Genomic DNA, 25,831 nt, shown 5'->3' on the forward strand with positions numbered 1-25,831 from the left:
ACCTATGATTTAAATAGAAATAAATCAACAAAAAATGTATAGGAAACAAGCTAGAATATTACAAAAATAAAACAAATTCTATAAATTTTTATTTTAGAAAAAAGCAATATTGTATTTGCTTAACCTTAGAAACAAAAAAATAACATTTTGAATTATTAGAATTTAAAAGTAAACTTAAAGTTTTGATTTTAGTACAGAAAGAAAGGGAAATAGTGTGAAATTAGAAGCTAATTTTATATATAGTGACTATATTATATGTAGTGTATATATCAATATATATAATATACATATATATAATATATATGTATATGTGTGTGTATATATGTATATGTGTGTGTGTGTATATATATATATACATATATATGTATATATATATGTATATATATATATTAGAAGTATTATGGGAATAGTGATATTTGGAAAAGCCTGAGCATTAGGAAACAGGGTATCCTACCCGAAGGATATTTTGAACAAAGGATTAGGCAAGTATTTATAGGGAGATAGGTATTGTATACAAGAAGATTATAGTGAAAGGTAAAATTGAATATGTAGATTAGACTCATAGTTGTAATTACAGTACATTTAAAATTCTACAAGGCTCATAATTACAAAAACAATATCGTAAAATATTACCATAAAACACAAAAACAAATGACTTGTGAGAGACAATCTTTTTCTTTTTTTTTTAATTAAGTGGGAGGCGGGTGGCAGAGAGACAGAGTCCCCATATACCCTGACCAGGGTAGCCCTGTATGTAGCAATACTCTGCTGATCTGGGGCTTTGCTCCGTTGCTCAGCAACTGAGCTATATTAGCACCTGAGGTGAGGCCATGGACCCATCCTCAGCACCTGGGTCCAACTTGCTTGAACCATTTGAGCCATGGATGTGGGAGGCAGATGAGAGAGAGAGAGAGAGAGAAGTAAGAGAAGGAGGGATGGAGAAGCAGATGTACACTTGTCCATGTGCCCTGACCAGGAATCGAACCTGGGACTTCCACACACTGAATCAACTCTCAACCATGAAGCAACTAGCCAGGGCCAGAAGAGATATTCTTAATATATGAAAGTTTAATCACTTGTAACTCTGATAAATTAAGTCAGGTGATATTCTGTTTTGGGGGATTTCTCTCACCTTAGAATTATATTAGTACTGCAGACTATTGTTTTGTCTAGATTCCAAGCTCAGTATTATGATCAGTAGATGTTTGGCGGTAGAAGTTAAATAATTGACTGAGTTTTATCGCAACTCATCTAAGAAACAAGAAAACAGAAATATCATAGTTAAATTGTTTAGAAAAAATATTCATTTACTATCTTTTAAATTAGTATTTATATGTCAATATTGATCAATGAAAGTAGATGCCATTGAAATCGGATATTTTCATTATTTATTTCAATTATTAGTTCCACAGATAAGAGGAAAATTCTGTAGTTCCATCTTAAACACTTTGCCTTTTTCATGTTTTTTATGTTTATTTGCTTCATATTTACCCACAACCAATATTTAGAATCTTTGATGCTATGGTGCCCTTTGATGTTGAAGACTATACATAAACAAAAAGGAAATATTTTGATAATTTTAGAAGATTATGAAATATTAATTTTCATATTGCATGCTTGCCCAAGAGTAAAGCAGAATCAAAGTTTAAATAGTAAATATACCTGAAGTAATTATGTGAACAAGTTGATTATGATGATAACTCATATTACTTATGATGAATATTAAATATTATTTGTGATTAAAGCAATTCAACTTTTTTTTTTTTTAAACAGAAGAAGGGAGAGAGAGAGAGGGACATATTAATTTGTTGTTCCACTTGTTTATGCATTCATTGGTTGATTTCTGTATGTGTCCTGACCAGGGATTTAACTCACAACCTTGGCATATCAGGACAACACTCTAATCAAGTGAACCATCCAGCCAGGGCAAAGCAATTTATATTTTTTAAAAAAATTAGTGAATCCCCTTTTTACAAAAATGAAGTCTTAATTAGATATGTAATTTATTACAGTTTTATTGAGAAATAATTGAAATATCTCTGTATTTGTTTAAGGCATACAGCATATTTGGTTAAATTTATTGTGAAGCCTGACCTGTGGTGGCGCAGTGGATAAAGCGTCGACCTGAAATGCTGAGGTCACCAGTTCAAAACCTTGGGCTTGCCCGGTCAAGGAGCAATATGGGAGTTGATGATTCCTGCTCCTCCCCTGCCTCTCTCCTCTAAAAAAATGAATGAATAAGTAAATAAAAATAATTTAAAAAGTTTAAAAAATAAATTTATTGTGAAATGACTACCATTCAGCTAATATCGATCTTCTCATATAGATGAAATAAAATGAAAAGGAAGAAAAAAGAAGCCTTTCTCTTTCTATTGAGAACTTTAGGATTTTACTCTTATAACAAATTTTCTATACATTATACAGCAGTATTAGCTGTAGTCATCATGTTATTGTACATTATATATATATATATATATATATATATATATATATATCGTAGTTATTTATCTGATAATTGGAAGTATGTTCTGCTTCTGGCAGTCACAGGTGTACTCTCTTTTTCCATGTTTTTTGTTTATTTTTTATTTGTTTTTTAGTTTCCACATGCAAGTGAGATCACGCAGTATTTTTTTTTTCAGTTTAACTTAGCATAATACCTTCAAGGTCAGTCCAAGTAATTGCAAATGGTAAGATATCTTAATTTTTCATGATTGAAAAATATTGTATACATTGTATGTATACAACATAACTGCTTTATTCATTCATCTATTGATGGATACTGGGGTATTTTTTTTTCTTTGTTCTTGTAAATAATGCCGCTATGAACATGGGTGCAGATACTCTTTTAAGTTAGCATTTGTATTTTCTCTGGATATATTACCAGAAATAGAATTGGAGGATCATATGGTGGTTCTATTTTTAATTGTTTTGAGAACCACCCATACTGTTTACATAGAGCCTATACTAATTTGCATTCTCACTAACAGTGTGCAAGTGTTCCCTTTTCTGCATATCCATGTTTGTATCTGTTGTCTCTTATCTTTTTGATAATAGCCTTTGTTAGAAACAGTTGATTTTCTATTGTTTGTTAATTAAATTTTATTGGGGTGACACCAGTTAACATAATCATACAGGTTTCAGGTGACAAAGTCCATAACACAACTCTGTGCACTTTGTTGTGTGTTCACCCTCCCTCCCCAAACCAAGTCTTTGACCATCTCCATTTACCCCCCTCTGCCCTCTTCTATTCCCTCCCTAGGCAGGCACCGCACTGCTGTCCATGACCATGAAATTCTTTTTACTCTTGAGTTGTATGAATTCTTTATACAGGATGGGGCAAAAGTAGGTTTACAGTTGTGAGTACACTAAGCACTGAGTTTATTTTTATGCTATTTATTCTTTTTTTTTTCATACAGACAACTGTAAACCTGCTTTTGCCCCAACCTGGACTTACTGAATATTAACCCCTTATCAGATATATGGTTTGCAAATATTTGTTCCCATTCTCCAGGCTGTCTTTTCATTTGCTCATCATTTTTTTTTATTTGCTGTGCAGAAGATTTTTAGTTTAATGTGGTCCATCTTGTTTATTGTTGATGTTGTAGCTCATGTTTTAAGCATTATATCACAAAAAATTTTTTCCAAGATGCATGTCAGGGAGCTTTATTCCTGTTTTGTTCTAGGGGGTTTCGTGGATTCAGCTCTTACATTTAAGTCTTTAACATACTTTGAATTGATTTTTATGACTGGTGTAATAGAACATTCTTTTAAATGTGAATATTCAATTATCTCAGCACTATTAGGCTGTCTTTTCTCCATTGATTATTCTTGGTTCCCTTGTGAAATATTAGTTGAGCATATACTTCTGGGTCTTGATTCTCTTCCATTGGTCTATTTCTTAGTGTTTTTTGTTGGTTTGTTTGTTTTTGGGGGTTTTTTTAATTTTCTTTTTCTTTTCTCTCTTTTTTTTTTGCCAATACTGTACTGCTTTGATGATTATTGCTTTATTTTATAGCTGAAATCAGAAAGTGTGATGCTTCTTGCTTTGTTTTTATTCCTCATGATTTTTTTAGTTATTCAATAAGTAATACAATTTTAGTAGTATTTTTCTTATTCCTATACAGGTGTCATTCAAATCTTTATTTATTTACCTATTTATTTTTGTTGGTGGGAGAGAAGAAGGGTAGTAGGAGCAGGAAGCATCAACTCCCATATAGACCTTGATCAGGGAAGCTTGGTGTTTCAAACTGGTGACCTCAGTATTTCCAGTCGACACTTTATCCACTGTGCCACTATAGGTCAGGCTCAAAATTTGATAGGTATTTCATTGAATCTATAGATAGCTTTTGGTAGTATTGACATATTAATAGTACTAAATCTTAAACCTTTGAATGCACAAACACAGTATACCTGTGTCTTCTTCAGTTTCTTTGATCAATGTCTTATAATTTTCAGAGTAGACATCTTTCATCTCTTTAAATTTATTCTAAGTATTTTATTGTATTTATGCTACTGTAAATGGGATCAGTTTATTTTGTTTTCAGAAAATTTGTTGTTAGTGTTACAAGTTTTAAAGGAGATAAGAATGAAGTTTTTCTCTCTCTGAAAGAGATGAAAAAGAACAAGATATGTTGACTTTATCATTACTTTTTGTCCTAGCACCAAAATTACCTTTGTTACATCTTAGAACTACACATAACAGAGTTTGAAAATGTGGTCTGAAACGGAGATGAGAGAGGAGTATAAGGGGTGGAAGCTCCATATTAGAATTAATGCTACAACATTCTGAGGTATTTTTTATAGTTAATTTGAAAGAAACCTTCCCTCTTATTCATATAGGGAAGAAAAGAAACATTTTGGAGGTGGAGGGTAGCTTCAAGTATCTAAATATAAGTACTTTCTGTGAGTAGCTTGATCTGTTTTGCATAGCCCATGTTTATAGAATTTAGACAAGTAGGTGGAGAATGTGAGGGTATAAATATAACCTTTGTTGACATGAGGAAGAACTTGCTGATTCAAATGGAAGTGGGTGTTTCAATGACAAAGTGATCACTGCCTTTTCATGTAAAATTTGGTAGGTTTTTAGCAGGGATAATCTAAGGGTTATTATGTATCATGTTAGCTGAATGATTCCGGACTTGAGATTCCATGGTTCTAGGAATACCACTCTTATAACTGTGTTTATCTTGAAGACATATTTTTTTATGATAGCTTCAGGAGAAAAACTAGATTTATATTTATAACTCAGATATTTCCCCAAAATTATACAATTTATTAAGTTTAACAGATTTTATATATGCGAAACAACAAAAGTTTAGATCTTGGCTCTATTCGAATACCCCTTCTTCATGTGGACAGTGTAACAGCCTCTCTGCATTTGCTCTCACTGTAGGGTGACATTGAATTTCTTTCGTAGAGCTGTTGAATTTAGAAAACAGTCCGATCTATAGACACACAAGATATTCCAGTTTCATAGAACACATCAGAGTTTAATTTCATTTCACTCAAGAGTCAAATTTTACTTAATTCCTGTTTTTTTTTTTTTTGTATTTTTCTGAAGCTGGAAATGGGGAGAGACAGTCAGACAGACTCCCGCATGCGCCCGACCGGAATCCACCCGGCACGCCCACCAGGGGCGATGCTCTGTCCACCAGGGGGCGATGCTCTGCCCCTCCGGGGCATCGCTCTGCCTGGACCAGAGCTACTCTAGCGCCTGGGGCAGAGGCCAAGGAGCCATCCCCAGCGCCTGGGCCATCTTTGCTCCAATGGAGCCTTGGCTGCAGGAGGGGAAGAGAGAAATAGAGAGGAAGGAGGGGGGGGGCGGGGGTGGAGAAGCAAATGGGCGCTTCTCCTATGTACCCTGGCCGGGAATCGAACCCGGGTCCCCCGCACGCCAGGCCGACGCTCTACCACTGAGCCAACCGGCCAGGGCAATTCCTGGTATTTTTTATTCCTGAATCTTACTCCATAAAATAATTTTATTCTCTAATCCATACCTACACTTTCTAGGTCTCAAGACCTTGATTTTTAGTTCTAGTCTGACCATGTCCTTATTTCTAGTTTAAGCTAAAAATCTTTTATTTAATACAGACACTATTATATTTTTCAGATGATGGCGAGTCTACTCTATATGCATTTTAAGTCAATTATTCTCTACCTATTCTAGAAATTGACCTTTTCTGAAATAATTGATGTCTAGTTTAGTAGAGATCACTATCCCCTCTCCCTTTAGCCCCATTCTTCCTTCCCAGGAGCTTTATTCAGTTTATCCTAAACAGATACTTAATGGCTCCAAAACTAAATTTTTTACTCTCTTTTACAAAAGCCGGTGATCCAGCTTGTTGCTACTCTCTCTGATCTCATCTCTGGATCATTCTTCTCCCAGTCCTCTACATACAGCTCCCTTGGCCATTGTCTTGAACATGCCAAGGTGGTTCCACCCTAAGGGCCTTACAGCAGCCTGAAGTGCTCTTTATTCCTGGTTTTTACATGACTAGCAACTTGGTATCTCACTTTAAAGTTTACTCCCACAGATAAGTCTTTCATAAAAGCCTAAACAGAGTCCTGACTGGATAGCTTGGTTGGTTTGAGCATTTTCCCAATATTCAAAGGTTGTGAGTTTGATCCCCAGTCAAGACACATAGAGGAACAGATTGATGTTTCTTTTCTTTTCTTTCCTTTTCTCTTTTCTTTTCTTTTTTTATTCAGTGAGAGGAGGGAAGGCAGAGACAGACTTCTCCATTCATCTGGACCTGGATCCACCTGGCAAGCCCTGTAGGGGGGTGATGCTCTGCTCATCTAAGCGTTGCTCTATTGCTCAGCAATGCTCTTCTTGGTGCCTGAGGTGGAGGCCATGGAGCCATCCTCAGCACCTGGGGCCAACTTGCTCCAATTGAGCCATGGCTGCAGGAGCAGAAAGGAGAGGGGGAGAAGCAGATGGGTGCTTCTTCTGTTTGTCCTGCCTTGGAATTGAACCTGGGACATCCACACACCAGGTTGATGCTCTTCCACTGAGCCAATCAGCCAGAGCCAGATTGATATTTCTTTCTCTCTTTTTTCCTCTTTTTTCCTCTCTCTCTAAAAATTCATAAATTTAAAAAAAAAAAAACCTAAACACAATAGCTTTTACATATTATCCTTTTTTAAGTTTTCTATAAATTACTCATTTCTATATGGTATTTTTAAAAATTATTTTTCTGTTTGTACATTCTCTCTCTCCCACACAAGAATGGATGACTTATTAAAGTAGGACATTATCTGTTTTATTTACCAAAATCTCCAGCACCTAGAAAAGAACACATAAGGGGAACTCAGCAAATATTTGTTGAATGAGTAAGCACAACACTTTGTCACTCCATAATATTAACTTGGCTGCCGATGAAATCTTTCAATTTTATTATAACTGATGCTTTAGGATAATATAGCATTACAATCTTTTGCTAACTTCCTTTTATAGAGTAGTTATAAAGATGTAAAGGAAAACATGCCTGTATGTGTTTTTGTTACAAGTAATTAAAAATTAGTCACATTGTCATTTGGGGCAATGGGGAGAGGGACATTTCAGAAGACAAATGATCAGAAGAAATGTCACTGTATATAAACATTAAGGGAGGCACTTACTTAGAAATTTTGATTTTTACAACTATTTTGGCCATAAAACTTGTTTCCTTCTTTGACATTTTTTTTATTCACACATACTGTCAAAAAAGCTTTTAGATTATCTTTTGCCTGGTACTCATACATTATAGTAGGTGTAAATAGAGATGTTTCCTTAGTTATAATCTAAACATTTTCATTATCAATGGATTGTTTGACAGATGTCTTCATATTATTTTTTGTTGTTTTTGATAAGGTTGTATTATTTTTTTGTAAGTTGAAAATAAACATGTTTTCATACTTAATTTGCAAATATTTTATATATCAAGAGATTGTAGCCTCACTGTATGAACTTTCAGTGTGAGAAAGATGCTTATAAAATTATTTTGCATTATTTAATTTCTTAGTTTCTCTCCTGACTATTGAATGGTATCCATATATAGCACTATTAACGTGTTTTTTTAATATGCATGTTACAGTATGTCAAAAATAGTTGTGTAAAGCAAAATCTGTTTTCTTGTATTTTATTTTTCTTTATGAGGAACAGTTTTATTATTATTATTTCTATTCATTGTACTAGTTACAATTAGCATAAAGAAATATGTATTTTATGTACCAATTAACCTGAAAAGAATCCTGTACTGAAGTAGCTGTTTTTCATAGTATGTAATTTATGACTGTTTGTGAATTATTAAAAACATCATATGTGTGAAATTTTATTTTTTCATTATTGTCTTGGTCTTTCATATTTACTCATTTATGTAATATGTACATTTGTCAGTGAAATCACTGTGTATATAAATGGCAAAAATGTGTGTATATCCTTTTCACCTTAATGTCCATCACAGATCTTAATACAGTATCTTTCAAAAATGTTAAATGACCTGAAACATATAAATAACTATATATATAACAATCTATATACATGTTAACAATACAACAAACAAAACAACACTAATAAAAAAAAACACTTCTCTGAAACTTGTCACCCACTAACTTAGAAGCTTTCTGTGTGAAAATATTTAATTCAGTAACCAAAATTTTTATTTACACGTATAGAAATGAGTGCCCATATTGACATCAGAATGCTGTAATCTGTAAAAATATAGATAATTTTTATATTTTTCAGGTAGTTCCCTCTACTTTCAGTAATTATGTCTAATTTTCAAATCATTGTTGGGGATTAGGGTGAGATGTTTGGTTTCCTTAAGATAGTGTTTAACTGGGACAGAACTACACAGTCATCATCACGCTGGAGACCAGGAGGTAGGGTCTCCTCAGCTCCAGGGTTGTCTAGACGGGGTGGATGGAGTCTGGGGCCTGGGGCCTGCAGCTGAGAGCAGCCTCGGGAATAGCCTCTGGCAGGACTCCTCGGAGGCGGTCCTGACCTGAGCGGAGTCTGATGGTGCGCCCTGCGGTCCCCGCAGGTGGCAAGCACAGTGAGCGACATCCAGCCCTCGCTGCTCCACCGCGACACGCTGAGCGCAGCCCAGGAGGCGCTCTACCACCCAGACATCTCCTTCAGCAGCCAGCTGCAGAGCGCGCCACCGCTCACCGTGGACAAGGGCCCCGTGGAGCTACCAGAGGAGTTCGTGGTCCAGGTGCCCAAGGAGCCCAGATCCCAGCCCAAGGTGCGACCAGCGGTGGGGAAGGAGGGCTGGGGGTGGCTGGGCAGGGGCTCCTGGGAAGCTCAGTGCCAGGCAGTGCCCCAAATGTGTCTTTTCATATATTTGTAGCTGACATTTATACTTAGTTGTATCCTAGTCAGCTGTTTAGCAATGCATGCTTGTTCACCATAAGAGCCTCATCATTATTTCAAAATGTTGATCTTAAGTTTATGATTGGATTTGAAATATCTCTGCTTTATCACAGGAAACTGAGTTACTTTTAGTGAGTTTCAACTTTTGCATGATTTGAATGGTTGTGAAATGCAGGTTTTAGCATTTCTGATGATCTTGTTTTTAAAAAAAATTCTCATCAATGGAAATTACCAAAATTTTGAAAATATAATGAAAACTTGGTTAGGAATTGTATATAGATATTTAAAGCATAAAACATAATAGAAAAGTGCTGATTACAGAAGCAAGCTAATTAAGAACATGTTTGAAAGTAATTTATAATGTCGTCTCTGTAGCTGGCAAGTATAGTGAGTGACACACAGCCCATGAAGCTCCAGTGAGGAATATTGAGTATATTGCCCAAAATTCAATACTATTTTTCCCCCAATACTTTATATTTTACTTGAGCTTGTAAAGGTCTTGTAAAGATCTTGTAGTATTTAGCCAGTGTAACCTTTTTTATTAAACTATTACATGTACTCACAACTGTAAACCTACTTTTGCCCATGCCGTATATAAAAGTATATATAATATGTATTATACCTACAATTTTCTTTGTGTTTCATAGCATAAAAAAAAAAGCTAGGAAGCATTTGGCCCGTTGAACCATAAATAAATCAAGTCTTGTTCCAAAACACAGTCACCTCTCCTACCCCAAAATGTCCTCAGGGTATAAGCATACAAGTAATACTGGCAAAAGAACATGAAATACTATTAGACTAGTTGAGCTTATCTTCTCAACCCCATTACTGAATTCTCTAATAAAACAAGTTGGAATACTAGGTTTCAGTTCAGGGCCTAAGGGAGATGCACCATAAATTCATTGCAGATTTAAGAGACCTGTGAGAGTTGAACCTAACTCTTCAATTACTGCAGCCACATAGAAGGAGTGAAACTTGGCACTCTTAGTGGCTGTCCACTAAGTCTCATCATTCATGTGATGGCCCAGAATCTTTCTATTCAGATTAGCGGGAACAGGCAGTGGTGGTGGGTGAGTATATATACTTTCACAGAAGCATGTGGAATTGACTACAACATGTTCTGAAAATTCAAGGAAAATATATAGTCAACATTCTTTATGAACTTCATTTTTTTTTCTTTTCTGCTTCCTGTTTTGCATTACCATTTCAAATGTGAAATTCTCTAAATTGGGCCCAGTTATATTCTTCCCAGAAAGTGCTTCAGCAGTCACAACATTTCTATCATGATATTGGCTTCTGGTTTATATTATAAAATAATAATATGAAATTAAAATTAATGTACTCCAATGTATATACATTCATCACTATGTCTAGTACTAACAAAAATACACACACACACACACACACAAACACTCCTATCTGATGACAATTCTGTCTTATGACAGAAATTCAGAATATTAGAATAGTTTTTTTCCAATGGAACTTTAAATAAAGAATTGGCTGAATTTAAATATTCCCCCATCTTTTAATGCTTAATAAGATTTCTATATTACGAGCTTTTACTCCCATGTAAGTGGGAGGTTTCATTGTAGTATTGGGTAATAAATTATGTTTTTCTATCAGTTTACAAATGGGAAAATTATATTCTGTTTTGGACAGAAATGGAAATGAAGGTCCAAGGCAACCTTCATTTGATCTCATAAATGGAGACTGAGGTAAATGTGATTTAAAAGGAGCCAACAAAATCGTGTTAATCTGCTATGATGAGACAATACCTTTTAGAAGTTGCTTTTGTGCAGAACTAATTTTATCATGAGACACAAGGCATCTGAAGGTCATCTTTGAGTGCTTTATAAAAAGAATAAAGAAGAATAAGCAAATATTATAGGGACATAATCTTTCCTAATGTAGAAGATAGTACATACATCTAGAGTGCTTGGACAGGTATTAAATGTAAACTTGAAATAAGACATACCCCATTATCTTGAGCTCTTCAAATTTAAAAAAAAAAAACATGGAAGAATGAAAACAAGAAAATGTCAGTAAACTTTACTTCCTTCCCTCCCTCCCCTGCACACTTTTCTCAAAAAAAAACCCCAAAAAACAAAAACTGCAGCAACAACAAAAACACAGTCTGTTATAGAAAGAAGATACTTTAAAATCCAGAAAATCCAGAAATAAATTTAAATAATAAAGGCTGGTATTAATACAATCTGATTGAAAAAAAATTGATATTACTTTATAAAAAGTGTTAACCTCTGTTTGTTCTATAGATAGTCAAACAAGCAAGTAAGAAACCCAATAAAAACAGCAATAGCAATGCAACATAAACAACATAAAAACCCTTTTATTGGTTTGAAATTAAACTTTGCCTGTTTTTTCCTTTACATTCATTTGACGCCACATAGCGACTAGTAGTTTTTGAGAGTTAATGAGTGTTTAGATTCACAGGAATTATGACTTCACAGTAGAGCAGCAATGCACAAAGAATTAAAAAGAAAAACACATTGTTCTCAGAAGGCATGTTTCTCTTTAGCATATTAAGGCGGAAGGAAGTCTGAGGGCAGATTGCCCAGTTAATAACTAGATATCAAGACTTTTCCTTGAAGCTAAAGGAATGTTAATGTGTTTTTTATCAGCACTTTTCTTGCTTTAATTGTGATTTTCATGCAGATGCCTAAAATTTTATTGAGATGATCTACAAATAACCCTCCTGCAAGCCACACATAATGTGTGCAGGGTTCATGTGAGTGTTTTCTCTGAACACAGCTAAAGCATTTCAGTCCTGACAAGTCATAAACTACCTTTTGCAAGAACTAAAATGCTTTTTCAAGGGGCCGGTGTATTCTATCAGTCCTTTAGAGAATCACACCAAAATCTACAATCAGTTTTTTTTTTCCATTTCCCCATTTTGGGGGTTTTTATATTTATATCATAGATGGGAATGTTTTTATAATAATTATGAGCAAGGAAAAACTCCATTTGATATTTTATTACTTTACACATAAATCAGCCTTTGAATTATTAAATACTGGTGGTTCCTTCATTTATATTTGCTCTTATATTTTTTAAACAATGTGGGATTGAGTACAACGCATGCTGGGTATTGTACTAAGTGCAAGAGACAAAGGTGGAGAATTGACAGTTTGATCTCTCAGTGAGTATTGAGAGTCAAGAAGAGAACAGAGTATTGGCAAATGCTTGCTAAAGGATACTTCTCCCCTACACCCAAAGAGGCAGAAGCCTTGTTTGTAAATGATAATTAACAGAAACTTTACATTTGTGTGTATGTGTTTATTTGAGAGGGAGTGCTAAATGTAGGAATGGTGTTTTAAAAATACATAATTAAAAGCCCTGGCCAGTTGGCTCAGTGGTAGAATGTTGGCCTGACATGTAGGAGTCCCGGGTTCAATTCCCGGCCAGGGCTCACAAGAGAGGTGCCCATCTGCTTCTCACCCCTGCCCTCTCCTTCCTCTCTGTCTCTCTCTTCCCCTCCCGCAGCCAAGGCTCCATTGGAGCAAAGTTGGCCCGGGTGCTAAGGATGGCTCCATGGCCTCTGCCTCAAGTGCTAGAATGGCTCTGATTGCAACAGAGCAACGCCCCAGATGGGCAGAGCATCACCCCCTGTTGGGCGTGCCGGGTGGATCCCGGTCGGGCACATGCAGGAGTCTGTCTCACTGCCTCCCCGTTTCCAACTTCAAAAAAATACAAAAAAAAAAAAATAATAATAAAATAAAATTTAAAAAAATACATAATTATTATGGGAATCTGAAGACTCTTGAGTACTGGACCAACTGGACCATGGATATCAGTAAATAATGTCAAGGAATCACCTCATACCTTTCAAATGAGCCTAATTATTCTTTGATTTTCTAACTTTCCATCAGTTTTCTTTGTCATTAACATTGTGACTGTCACCTCTCCCCTTAGTAGCAACCACCAACTGGCACAATCTTCTTGCTTTTTAGTTTAGTTTTCCAAAAAGAAAATTTAATGTTCATTGGGTTAGGTCAGTTTCCATAATCTAATTATTCATGTCGCAGGCCATTTCATAACCTATGTGTTCACAGTAGCAATTGTGTAGCAAAGAGGCAAAACCATGAATACCTATTTCACAGGTGATTATAGAATATTATGGAGGGAGTATCTACTGGGCTTGGAGGATTAGAGAAAGTGCTCCTGAATAGAAAGTGGTATCTAAACTGTGACCTGACAGACAAGTAGCAGTTAGACAATCATGGAAGTAGAAGAAAGATAGTATTATAGACAGAGGAAACAATAGCACCAACGCCTCGTTCAGTATAATTGGAACTTAGAATTCCAATGGATTATGTCTAGGCATTAGTCCAGAATGATCTAGAGAATTAATCAAGGATCTGATCAGGATGATATGCTATAACATAATGAGGAGTTCATAATTTTTCTGATGGAAACATGGGAGCAATTAAATTAATCTTAGAGAAATTAAGCAAAGAGTGACCTGCATTGGAAGAATGATGTAGGTGCTTCAGGACTGAAAATGGGAAGGTTATTCTGTTGACTTTGATAAGTGATGGTGGCCCTGACTCAACGAGTAGTGATATCATTTATAATAATGAAGACCAATGACAAGAGTTAGAGAATCAGCGGATGTGTAAGACAGAAGACTTGTACAAAGAAAACAAACCGAGTTTCTGGCTTGAGAGATCACATGGTGAATGACAGTACCACTTACTCAGATAAGAAAGACAAGAGGTTCCCTGTCCAGGTGTCTCAGCTTGTGAGAGCATCATTTGGATGTTCCAAGGTTGTTCGTTCAGTCCACAGTCAGGGCACATCTAAGAATTAACCAGTGGCCTGACCAGGCGGTGGTGCAGTGGATAGATCTTCGGACTGGGATGCAGAGGACCCAGGTTCAAGACCCCGAGATCACCAGCTTGAGTGAGGGCTCATCTGGTTTGAGGAAAAGCCCACCAGCTTGAACCCAAGGTCGCTGGCTCCAGCAAGGGGTTACTCAGTCTGCTGAAAGCCCGAGGTCAAGGCACATATGAGAAAGCAATCAATGAACAACTAAGGGGTTGCAAGGCGTAATGAAAAAGTAATGATCGATGCTTCTCATCTCTATCCATTCCTGTCTGTCTGTCCCTGTCTATCCCTCTCTCTAACTCACCCTCTGTCTCTGTAAAAAATAAATAAATAAATAAAAATTAAAAAAAAAAAGAACCAGTGAATGTATAAATAAGTGGAACAACAAAATCAATGTTTTGCACTCTCTCTCCCCCTTCCTCTCTCTAAAATCAATACATTAAAACATATATATTTTTTAAAGAAAGACAAAAGGAGTCAGAAAATATTGGTAAGAAATGATGGTGTTGTTATCTAAACATTTATAAATGAGTTCTTCAACATACTCCTTTGAACAGAGACTCAACTTTCTGACCCCAAATTTAAAAACCCATAACTTACAATATATAATATCCAAATTTGAAAAAGAAAAGACAATTAAAAATGTTATTTGTTGGGCATAAGTTATTCTCATTACAGAAAACAAAGTTATCCTTTGTTACACGTTCTATTTTGGTTTAGGTTTGATAAGCTATTCTGCAAAAAAAAAAGAGCATCTGCTAGGATTTTCATTCAATACTGGTTTATACTTCCCAGTAATACCTAACAGGGCTATAGTGGTGCCAGGATTAGATCTGATTATGAGCTCTGGTGTGTTCCCATGAAACAACTTAAAGGATTCTTTCTTTCTTTCTTTCTTTCTTTCTTTCTTTCTTTCTTTCTTTCTTTCTTTCTTTCTTTCTTTTTAATTTATTCATTATAGTGAGGGGAGAGAGAGTGAGAGAGAGAAGGGGGGATGAGCAGGAAGCATCAACTCCCATATGTGCCTTGACCAGGCAAGCCCAGGGTTTTGAACAGGCAACCTCAGCGTTTCCAGGTTGACGCTTTATCCACTGCGCCACCACAGGTCAGGCCAGGATTCTTAATATAAGTACATGCACTTGCAATATATACTTTTCAGTACTATAAGAAGGAGAGAAATTGAACAAAGTTAGGACAATTGATCAGCTGGCCTAGATGTATTTGGCATTCATTTAGTTTTTAGTAGAATGTACCATGTCAAAATATGGAAAGAAGCCGGAGAGTTACCTGCTTTTATCGGCACTCATTAATAACGTAATGTAGCACACAGATTAAAGAACTCCAGGTTTCTTTTGAGAGTGTCTCAAAAAATAAATCTTAACTTATACTCCTGCCTAATTAAAAATAATTATTAAAATAGCAATAGTCTTTGAAGACATTGTAAACCAGCGCTTTATTTTAAGAAAAATGGTTAATGTTCTCATTGGTTAAGACTCTAGGAAATGAAAGCTGTAATCAAAGAGTAAGCACTTTTAAACTTGTAGATCCTAGACCACCTAATTGTATATAAAGGTGTTATTGTTGGGTTACTGGTAATAGTGATTTGGGAATGGAGCAAATTCTTTTGTATACTATGAACTCTCCAGCATGATTGGATAAGTTGTGGACACTGGAATAAATGAAGAACAGGGAGAGGTAAATACAGGAAGCTTTAAGACTGATGAGCCCAAACTCATGCATACAGTAACAGATTAGTAGGTAACACGTTTTCTGTTAGTTCACGACACATCCCCACACATGACTCATCCTGCTGCCGCAAGTAAGTTCTGTTAATTTACTAGATAAACCATAACCCTTCCTGCTAGCTCTTTCGCAGGTTATATCATCTTTGGTGGTTGGAATGCTCTGTACCACCTGGGTCCTCTTCAGCACAGCCAAAAATTCGATACCAGTTAAATCACATTGATTTTCCTCCACTTGCACCCATCCCTAGAGTTATTCTTGACAGAACAATTTCTAATCTCCCTCTGATTCTGAATTAAAGTGGCCTGGAACTTGTGTGTGTGCATGAGGCAAACGATTTATTTTGACTTCCTTTTGGCTTTTTAAATTTTCATTTGATATAACTGATGATTATTGGAAAATCTGCGACTTTGTTACTCTTAATATGTTTTATTGTTATTTATATTGACTTTGATGAGCTAAACTTCTGGCGTGCTCTCATGTTCTTACTCCCTTTACTCCCAAATTTTTTGGAAAAGCTGGTTCTAATTTTGTTATTACATTACAGTCTCACGTGTGTAGGTGAAGTCTAGGAATTCATGGGGAGGTCAGGAGATGAAAGAACTTGTAACAGAGGAACAGAGATTGATGTTGCCACAGCAATGGAAAACCTGTTTTACAAGCTCAGCTTTTTGGATGTAACATTACTGCATGAGGATAATATAATGCGGCCTTCAAAGCGCTTGTTAGCTTCTTGGTTTATGTGACAATATAATATTATTTCAGATAAAAGCCCCTGTTCACATTTATTTGTGTCTTTCAGTGAGATTTGCCAGTTTGAACAAAATGTCAAGTCTAATTGATATTCAAAATACATTCTTTCACATCATTCTTAAAACTGTTATGTACATCGAGGGCCTATATTTTCATGTGAGAAGAAGGGTAATAGGTATCCAGGGAAGTAAAGTATTGAGGTGAAAAAAGAAAAGTAATGAATCTTTGTGGCTCTAAACCTGATTTTAAAGAATTTTTAAGATCTTGGTTTTTTTCCCAAATGGTACAAATACCAGAATGATGTATCCAGTTGAAAATAATGTGTTAGTGAGTTTGGCCTTCAAGTTTTAAAGGAAAATGTGATAAACTCTTTTGTTTCTGTTGGCATTGATTACAAATTATGTTTCCTTTTCATCTAAGATGTAACTTTTCAAAATGCTTAGAGAAATTATGTTTTTCATCATGATACTTTTCTTGTTACAAAATAGAAAAAAGATGCTAAACTCTGACATTCAAGCAAAATAAAATGTTGTATTTCCTTGATTTAATTAGGAATGTACTGCAGGTTGTTTCATTAATTATCTGTCACATGCTGATAATTGTGTATGTGTTCCAAAGGAGCAAACTTTATACTCCCAGTGACAGATACTTTTCAGAATAAGTTAGCTAATTACTAGAAAATCCCTTTTTCTTCTGTTTTTCTTCAACTCAAACAATGTGTGGTTGTTGAAAAGATCCAAAGTATATTTGATCCAAAGAGGAAACATATTTATAAACGCTTTAACCACAAAGTGAGATGAAAGGGAAGGACAGGTGTTGTTGTGTATAGAACAGTATACTTTCATAGATAGCCTTATATATGTACTTTTAGATTTTGTATTATTCATATAGGTCTACAATACAGAAATACAGCAATTTTGGCATTCTTTCATATTCATAGTAAATTGATGTTCTTTCCCAATTATTACTTCTTAAGAAGCAATTTTTTTTGTTGTTATTAGATACAACTTTAATTCTTTACTATATTGCTTTTACTGTGACAGAAAGAGTAGTAGCATGGAATTACAGTTATTATATGAACTTTAGGGTCAGAGAGATTTGAGTTTATTCACAGCTTTGCTGTTTATTAACTGTCTTAACCAAGGCTAAGGACTTACATTTTAAAAATCTTTTTTATCTTGTGGGATAATAGAAGAACATATAGTGTTGTGATTATTAATCATCACATATAAATATATTAAATATAATTAAGCATTTGGTTGTTAAGACCTAGTAAATGTTATCTACAACCATTTACACTTCCCCCTTTCTTTTTTGGCTTTCTATTTTCTGTAATAATACCAGAGATATATAGTGAATGAGCCATAATAATTTTCAGTGAATTTATTTAGTTATTCATTAATATTTCTGTATAGCTTGGGGAAGAAACAAAGTAAGTAATGATCTAAAATTCTAGCCTTATATTTGGTACACATTTATGGATTCATAGCTTAGGTAAGTGAACATTGAGTATAAATGTTTAGGAGAGAAAATAATTTAATACACATAATTGTTGTTTCTGTAATGTACACAGAATGCTCTGTAAGTCTCTAACTTTCCTCAAGAAATTACAGTCTGCTACTGGTGACAGAATAGTCAGACCAGTATGCATTTGAGTCTGATTTGATGAAATGTGGTCTCACGCAAGTGCTGTAGAACTTTAAATAAGGAAGAAATGACTCTGGCTGGTTAGTTCAGTCAGTTGAGTGTGTTGTCTGTCTTGAAATAAGGTTCAATACCTGGTAAGGGCACACACACAGGAAGCAACCAATGAATGCACGATTGAGTGGAACAACAGATGAATGCTTTTCTTGAACCTCCCCTCTTCCCTCTCTCCTCCTTTCTCTCTCTGTTTCTCGAAATATCAATAAATAAATTAAAAAAAAATTAAGCCCTGGCCTGATAGCTTGGTTGGCTAGAGTGTCATCCAGAGTGCAAATGTTTCTGGGTTGGTTCCCTGGTCAGGGCACATATAGAAACAGCTCGATGTTCTTGTCTCTCTCTCCCTGCCTCTCTGTAAATAAATAAGTAAATAAATAAAAATTTAAAAAAAGAAAGAAATGGCATTCCTGGGAGGGGTGGAAATGGGGAAGAGGAGGAAATAATGTGACAATTAGCTCTTGAGAAAGCCCTAGGATTATTTGCAAGCATCAATTGGTGATGCTGGGGGATGTTCCATCATCTATATAATTATGTGTGAACAAAGTTACAGTTGGAGAAAACTATGACACTCATTAGATAGAGAATAGTCTAGTTTAACCAACAATAAAACCTGAGGAAAGAAGCAGTGGGGCATAAAGTTTGAAAGGTAGGTTGTAGCTATTTTGTAGGGGGTCTTAAACGTCAAGGTGAGACTTAGTACATAATTTCATCTGTAGTTGGGATCCTTTGGAAGCTCCTAGTCAGAGATGCTGTTTAGAGCTTGAGAGGATTCTGTGGGAAATTTTCAGATAGAGAGGGACTTGAAAGTGGAGAGATCAGTTCGATTGCTGCCGTAGGGCAGAAGGTAATGAGTGTCTGAACCAGGGAAGTAGAAACGGAGATGGAAAGAAGAGGGGTGATGTGAGAAACGCATGGAGACTGAATCTGCAGTGCTTGGCTACTAATTGGACGTAGGAGGTAAGGATGAGGGAAGAATCAAAGAGGCCTAGGTGATGGGGTGGTACCACTCACAGAATTAGAATTCAAGCAGAAGCTTTGGTTTTAGTGGGGGAAATGGTGAGTTTGATCTAGGAAATACTGAGGTAGCGTTGTAAATGTGAAGCAAAATTGAACATGTGAATCTAAATTTCAAGAGAAAAGTTATTGCTAGTAACAGAAATAAAAAAAATTTCAGCATAAGGATGATAGTTTAAGCCATTGGGGTTGATGAGATTGCTACAGCAGAGAAGAGATTGGGCTAGGGGAGATCCTGGGAATACACTTACTTTTAGAGAAGGCAAGTTATCAGCCTTGGAAGGTGATCAAATCATGGCTTGGTACAATTGTTAAACTAAAAGGAACTCCCAATTTTATCTTATGTCATGCCCCTCTAGCAGCTTCTGCCATTGCTAATCCACAGAAGATTTATATATATGTAATGAGATGATAGAACATGAGAAAATGAGTGTTTTTGATACTCAATAGTAAATTAGTGATGTGGTGATCTTTTTTCCAATGTTCTTTATAGAAATAGAGCAGATAATATGGGATGACATTGATGAATATATAAGATGCAATTGAGAAAATATGGCTAAGTTTAGTAAATTTCTTCTGTTTTTGACATTTCCGTTCTCTGTTTCTTTGTGATCACTGGTTAATTATAAATCATTGGGCTACAGTAGTGACAGAGTGAACACTCATTAAAAGTATATAATACCATTTTAAAATGTTTATTTCTGGAATGTCTTAATACCTTTTGAGATGAATAGTAAAACACTGGGGATATTTTTGGATCAGACTTGAAAATTAATAATTTAAATATTATGTATTATAGTAATTTTTAAGTGGCTGGATCTAAAATCTTTATATATAAGCAGTAGCAAAAAATAAATAAATAAACCTTGTTTAAATATTTAAATCATTTTAAGATTTAAGAATTGTACTGTAGTAAAAATATTTCTTATTAATGATATTTTTATCAAACTAGCTTTGAAACATGAAAAATAAATCAACATTATTTGCAGCACATTTTCTTAGCCATAAAAATATTTATATCCATTTTAATTTCTATATTGAAAAGTAAACATATGAAGTTTTATTATTTGAAAAATTTAGAATTTCAAAACAGACTGTACTCTTAATCTTATTAAAAACTATTAGTCATGTAAAAGTAATTTATTTCCATAGTTTCACTTCTGAAACAAAAATTGTACCCTTTGTTTATCTAATATATAAAGATTAGGTTTCATCCATAGGGGTGGAAGAATAATGTAATTGTCTAAATTGAAAGGTATTTAAATGGACTATAGAGGTATGTTTTGTTCATTTATTTTTTTACCTATATTTTATTTTTCCCGTTAAACAAATTTGTTTACCATCTTAAACATCTGTGACACCATATTATTATTGAATAGCTCCTTGTATGAGATATATTCTTGCATTTTTCTTATTTTTGTTGCCCTATGTATATATAGTGCATATCCATTGGTTTATATATAATTATATGTGTGAGATTTAAACAGTAGAAATGGTTAGGTAACCAGTGGATAGAACTTTGCTTTAGATTAGATGTAAATTCTGTTAAAATCATTTTTTTTAATTGTGATGTAGTTCAGAGAATGTGAAATTTTTATAAGATGTTGCCATCAATGAAATGATTATTATTAATTAAAAATATCAAGGATTGCTTTTTGGTTTTGATTTTTCATGCCACAATAAAGTATTCATTTCTTGTTCCTTATAAGACTGTGATGCAGCTTTTGTGTTATGAGGCCATGATACAAAGGTGTTTTGGTAGGAGCTTTGGCCATCTCATTTTATGGCCCTGCCAAATTTAGCAGCTTCAAATCTTACAATTCCTCACACCTGTGCCCTGTTATAACTGTTGAACTATGGCAGTTGTTTCACTTTGGGTTTTCATTACCATGCACTTCTCACCTTTTTTTTTTTTTTTTGCCTTTCTAACTCCCAGTCATATTTTAGTTCTTGGCCCTTGGATATGAAGCAGTGTAATATAGTAATTAAAAGGATGGTTTCTTGGGCCAGAATGCCTGGCATTAAGTCCTGACTCCTCCACTTGCTAGATGTGTGACATTTTCTCTATGTCTCCCTTCTCTCATTTTTTAAATAGGACTAATAAAAATAACTCACAGGTTTGTTGCAGTAAGAGTTAATCAACGTTAGTTACTTAGAAAATATTGTAGCATGCAAGTGTTAGTGAGTCTTTTTGTTGTTGTTCTGTTCTATTTTTATCCTATTTTCTGATATCACTTCTTCCAGGAAGCCTTCCTTGATCTCTGGAGGCTGGTATAGGACACAACTCTTTTATCTTTTTACTCTGTTTACTCATCTGTTTTCCTTCTTGGACTCTTAGAACAAAGGCTGTGTCTTTCATCTTTAAGTCCCAAGCACCTAGATTTAAGGATGCTGTGTGGAAGATACTTACATTTTTTTGAATAAACATATTAATTAGTGGGATTTTGGTGCTGTTGTGTGGGAATTTTTAGCAGTGCAATAATGGCCTCCACATAAGTGACCAGGCCACTTGTAACAGAGGTCATAGAACTGAAAGGTTCACAGACCAAGACACAAGTATTCTGGAGTCATGTGGTTTATTTATTTTGTAGTAAGCTTGAAGCCCAGGAAAAAGCTATCGGATAGGTGTACACAGTCAAGATAGGGTTCATGGGATGGATGGGAGGATCACACTTCTTAATTTTGTTTTATGCAATGTTGCAATCCCCCGATACATTCTCTGTTTCATTGGATATTTCCACTGATGGTGTAGTTACAATGACCAGTTAAGCAAGGAACTCAATAGTAAAACAGGTATACTTGGTTGGAGAGATGCAGAGACTCATACACCTGACCACAGCTGTAGCTCACTGTTTAACATGCTGAGCTGCTACGGCTTCTATCTGTGTTTCTCAAGCAGAGAACATATGGGGTCAGAAAGAAGCCATATGGATGTCACTAAAGGAGGCAGCTTTAGGGATAAATAACTGTCAATCTGGAAGTATTATGAATATTTAAAGTTCATAATCATTACATCCCTTTCTAAGTAACATTCTAATTTGTTCCATTTTTGTTGTTGATATGCAATCGACTTACATTCAACTATTTCTATAATATGTCTGTGAGTTACTAACTTACTCTCTATTCTTAATATATCTTGTGGATTCTGCCTGTGTCAGGTTACTCGCCTATACATTATGTATATTTAACACATAAGTTTTATCTATCTTATTTGTTTCTTTTCTCTGTAACAGACTAAAAAGTCTCAAAACAGAAAATACACATTGCATGTGTTAGAGTTTGGTTAACCATATGTCCTGGTTTCCCCAGAGAGACCTAGTTTGCACCTGTTGTCCTGTAGTCATCCTTAGTATCGTCTTTCATTCTCAAAAGTGTCCTGATTTGAGTGATAGTATATATAGTCACCTTAGTATTAATCTACCATCTGCTACTTGTAAAACTATGTAAATTGAAGTAAATTATATAATATCCCATCTATAACATTAATGGATTGGCTGTTATTTGTAAAGCCCTTGCCAAATCTAAAATCCTTTAACATTTATGGGGAAAATATTAAAGCTTTTACTTTCTTGAGTATATTCATGTGACTACTACCCTGAATAAGACAAGTGCATATTTCCATTAAAAATAGATCTAAATACAAGTTGAATATAAATGTATTCATTAACTATTTTGAAATATGTAAAATTACAGTTTTAATTTATACTTGGGGTGACATATTTGAGACATTGTGACTATAGACTTTAAAGTTGAAAAACTAAAAGCATTTTTATTAATTTTTTTAAAAAATGAAGTATATTAAATAAAAGGCTTTGAAATCATTATACGTGGCTTTAAAAATATTTTATGACTGTGAGTTCAACCTATGCTTGTATTCTTTCTCTGTACATTGAATTAAATAGTTGGCAAGGAGTATAGGTTTTTGAGGAGGTAATGATTTTAGTTTTCATTTTGATGTATTTTCAGGTTTCCATGAGCCAGTTCTGTAGAGACTTTGAGGATAATGGGAATTAAAGTAAATCAGATCGTTAGCAACAGATTTGATATCATCTACAAAGGAAGAACATTACATAAATATTTGAATTTTCCTAAAAGGGTTAGTGTAGATGTAGAGAGAAGGGAAGGATATTTTTGGAGAGAGTATGTTTTTTGCTGGTCAGTTATTCCCTGGGTTTTTCAAGATTGGCAATAAAAAATCTTACTATATAGTAACTGGGTTTCCTCCCTCCTCCAAAATAAATCTTTCCAGAATATGGATATCTGAAACATTTTATTTTAGGCAACGTTGCTTATTTTAGGTTTGTCCATGGCTAAAAAATTGCATGGCTTGGTTGTTGAGTTTGGTGAACACAGACTATGGGAAAACAGATTTTGCCTTTTGGAATTTTACACTTAAGATGTCATCAAGTTTGAGGGCGTCGTATTAATACATGTATTCATTATTCATGTCTCCCTGCGACCTGCCTAGGTGATCTGATACTCCTGAAAAAAAAAATGGTACTATAAGCCTGCTGTGGTACCACATTAATTTTAAATATATCAAGAGATTTGATAAACAAATAACTTGAGCTTGGTAGAAATTTTCTCAATTTTGTAGGTGTATGAAGAAACAGGAATAATGAAAATTTGTTGATCTTTGTATTATTGGCAGTTTCTGGGAATTATTAGAAGTACAAATAGCAATATTTGGCCCTTAAATGTATTAGGGAACTTATCACACATTATGTTATAAATACGCATATTTGCACCTTTTCCTCCTTAACTTGATTCTAAAATTCTTGAGATAAGACACTGTGTTTGCCAAGGTTCTCGGTATCATAGTTCATGGTACTTCTTCAATAAATAGTTCTTTGTGTATTATTATACTGCAGATAACAAAGTATTTGTGATCTGTAGGCTACCATCTATAAAAAGAGAAAGTAGCTGGTCAGTCATTGGAGTGGTTGTATGGGGTTCTATGGCATATCCCTGATGAGACTGTTAAGGAAATAAAAGAAAACAGAACAAGTGAGCATGTTTACATTGTTCTTTCATATACCTCAATCTCAGTAAAATAATAAGGTGCTCTGCTCCCTCCTGTACTTTCCAGGAGACAAGTTTTCTCCTAGTCTAACTTGCACTCTGCTAACAGGTTGCTGTTTATCGTGTTTGCTTCTGGGCCTTTTGGAAGCTGCTCACTAATTCCCTTGGTGGCCTGGGGGTGGCCAGGCAGGTGAGGGCCTTGCATCACTCTGCAGCCGCCTCAGGGGATCGTTCAAGAACCTCAGTGGCTTGCTGTGGTGAGAGCACCGAACAGCCCTCCACTCGGAAAGACATCCTAATTAAAGTGTTTCATTTCCTTCATTCGGCAAATCAGACTACTGTGTGTGAATAAACGACTCTGTTTAGATCAGTAATAGAAATCTGAAGACTTCATTCCTACCTGGGAGAAAATTATAAATCAATAGATAAAACAGAAAATGAAGCCAGGAGGAGAGCAGCCCCGATTTAAGTCGTCACTGAGGAATTTGGGATGCTTGTTGGAGTAGAATTCCCAAGTGCGAAGCTCTGTATTTTTCTAACAGTACATCTAATATTTTTTAGGTCTGCACAATTTTGCATTAGTACTTTTTGAGAAAAGCAGGCAGTTCTTTTCATATTTCTGTATATTTCTGTTAGCCCATAGAAGGATTATTTTCAACTCCCATAACCCAACTTTGAAGTATGTAATATAGTGTCTGTGTTTCAAATGAAGGTAATATGTTTTCTACCACATGCATATCAACTGAGGAAAGGATCATTTTGTTTGTCTGAGTAGATGACTCATGTCATTCCATTCCGTCTGTTTTAAAATACTGAGTAGTTAACAAGGTAAATCAAAATATTTGGCAGAGTCGATGGTCTTTTTCCTAAGGAGAGATCTTGGAACTAGAAGGCACACCTTGATTTATCTGAAGGTCACGAGTTAATTCCGAATGTGCGAGGATGGCGGGGCCGGGGCAGTCGGATACGCATGGCAGCATCGTGCCAGGAAAAAGGCTGGCATTTATGGCCACAGCCACTCTTATTTTATCTTCAAAGTTAGAATAAAAGCTTGTATTACTTGGAGTGGGAAAAAAGTTTATCAGCAAGATCATTAATAACTTGGGACTCAGCTTTTCAAGTTACAATTAGCTACTCAACAGCTGTGACCCTCAAAAGCTCCTCATTATTGTTGTTCCAGATTGTTCACTCCCACTCCAGAGCTCTTTTCAGAAATAGTTTTCTGACATCATTGACCCCAGGGGTCAAACTGAGAACTGACTCTTCAAGCTCATTTGTAAGTCTTGTTTCTACAGGATGCCGTGCGTACACGTGTGTGCACTTGTGTGCGACAGGAATTCAGTTGACGGTTAATGCCTCATTGTAAATTCAGCTGTTTGGTCAGATCCCAATTAGGGT

The 25,831-nt window shown here is 35.2% G+C and overlaps 1 protein-coding gene across 5 annotated transcripts in view; it reads left to right on the plus strand.

The window, feature by feature from the left end:
• Positions 1–25,831, plus strand: part of ADGRL3 (adhesion G protein-coupled receptor L3) — an 838,394-nt gene that overhangs the window by 315,284 nt on the left and 497,279 nt on the right. For all 5 annotated transcript variants that reach the window (XM_066386326.1, XM_066386327.1, XM_066386329.1 and 2 more), the window contains exon 4: positions 9,024–9,227. In XM_066386326.1, the coding sequence (XP_066242423.1) occupies positions 9,024–9,227 (204 nt within the window). The remainder of the gene's footprint in view (positions 1–9,023; positions 9,228–25,831) is intronic.

The sequence above is a fragment of the Saccopteryx leptura genome, chromosome 5 (assembly GCF_036850995.1).
Source record: "Saccopteryx leptura isolate mSacLep1 chromosome 5, mSacLep1_pri_phased_curated, whole genome shotgun sequence".
NCBI lineage: Eukaryota > Metazoa > Chordata > Mammalia > Chiroptera > Emballonuridae > Saccopteryx > Saccopteryx leptura.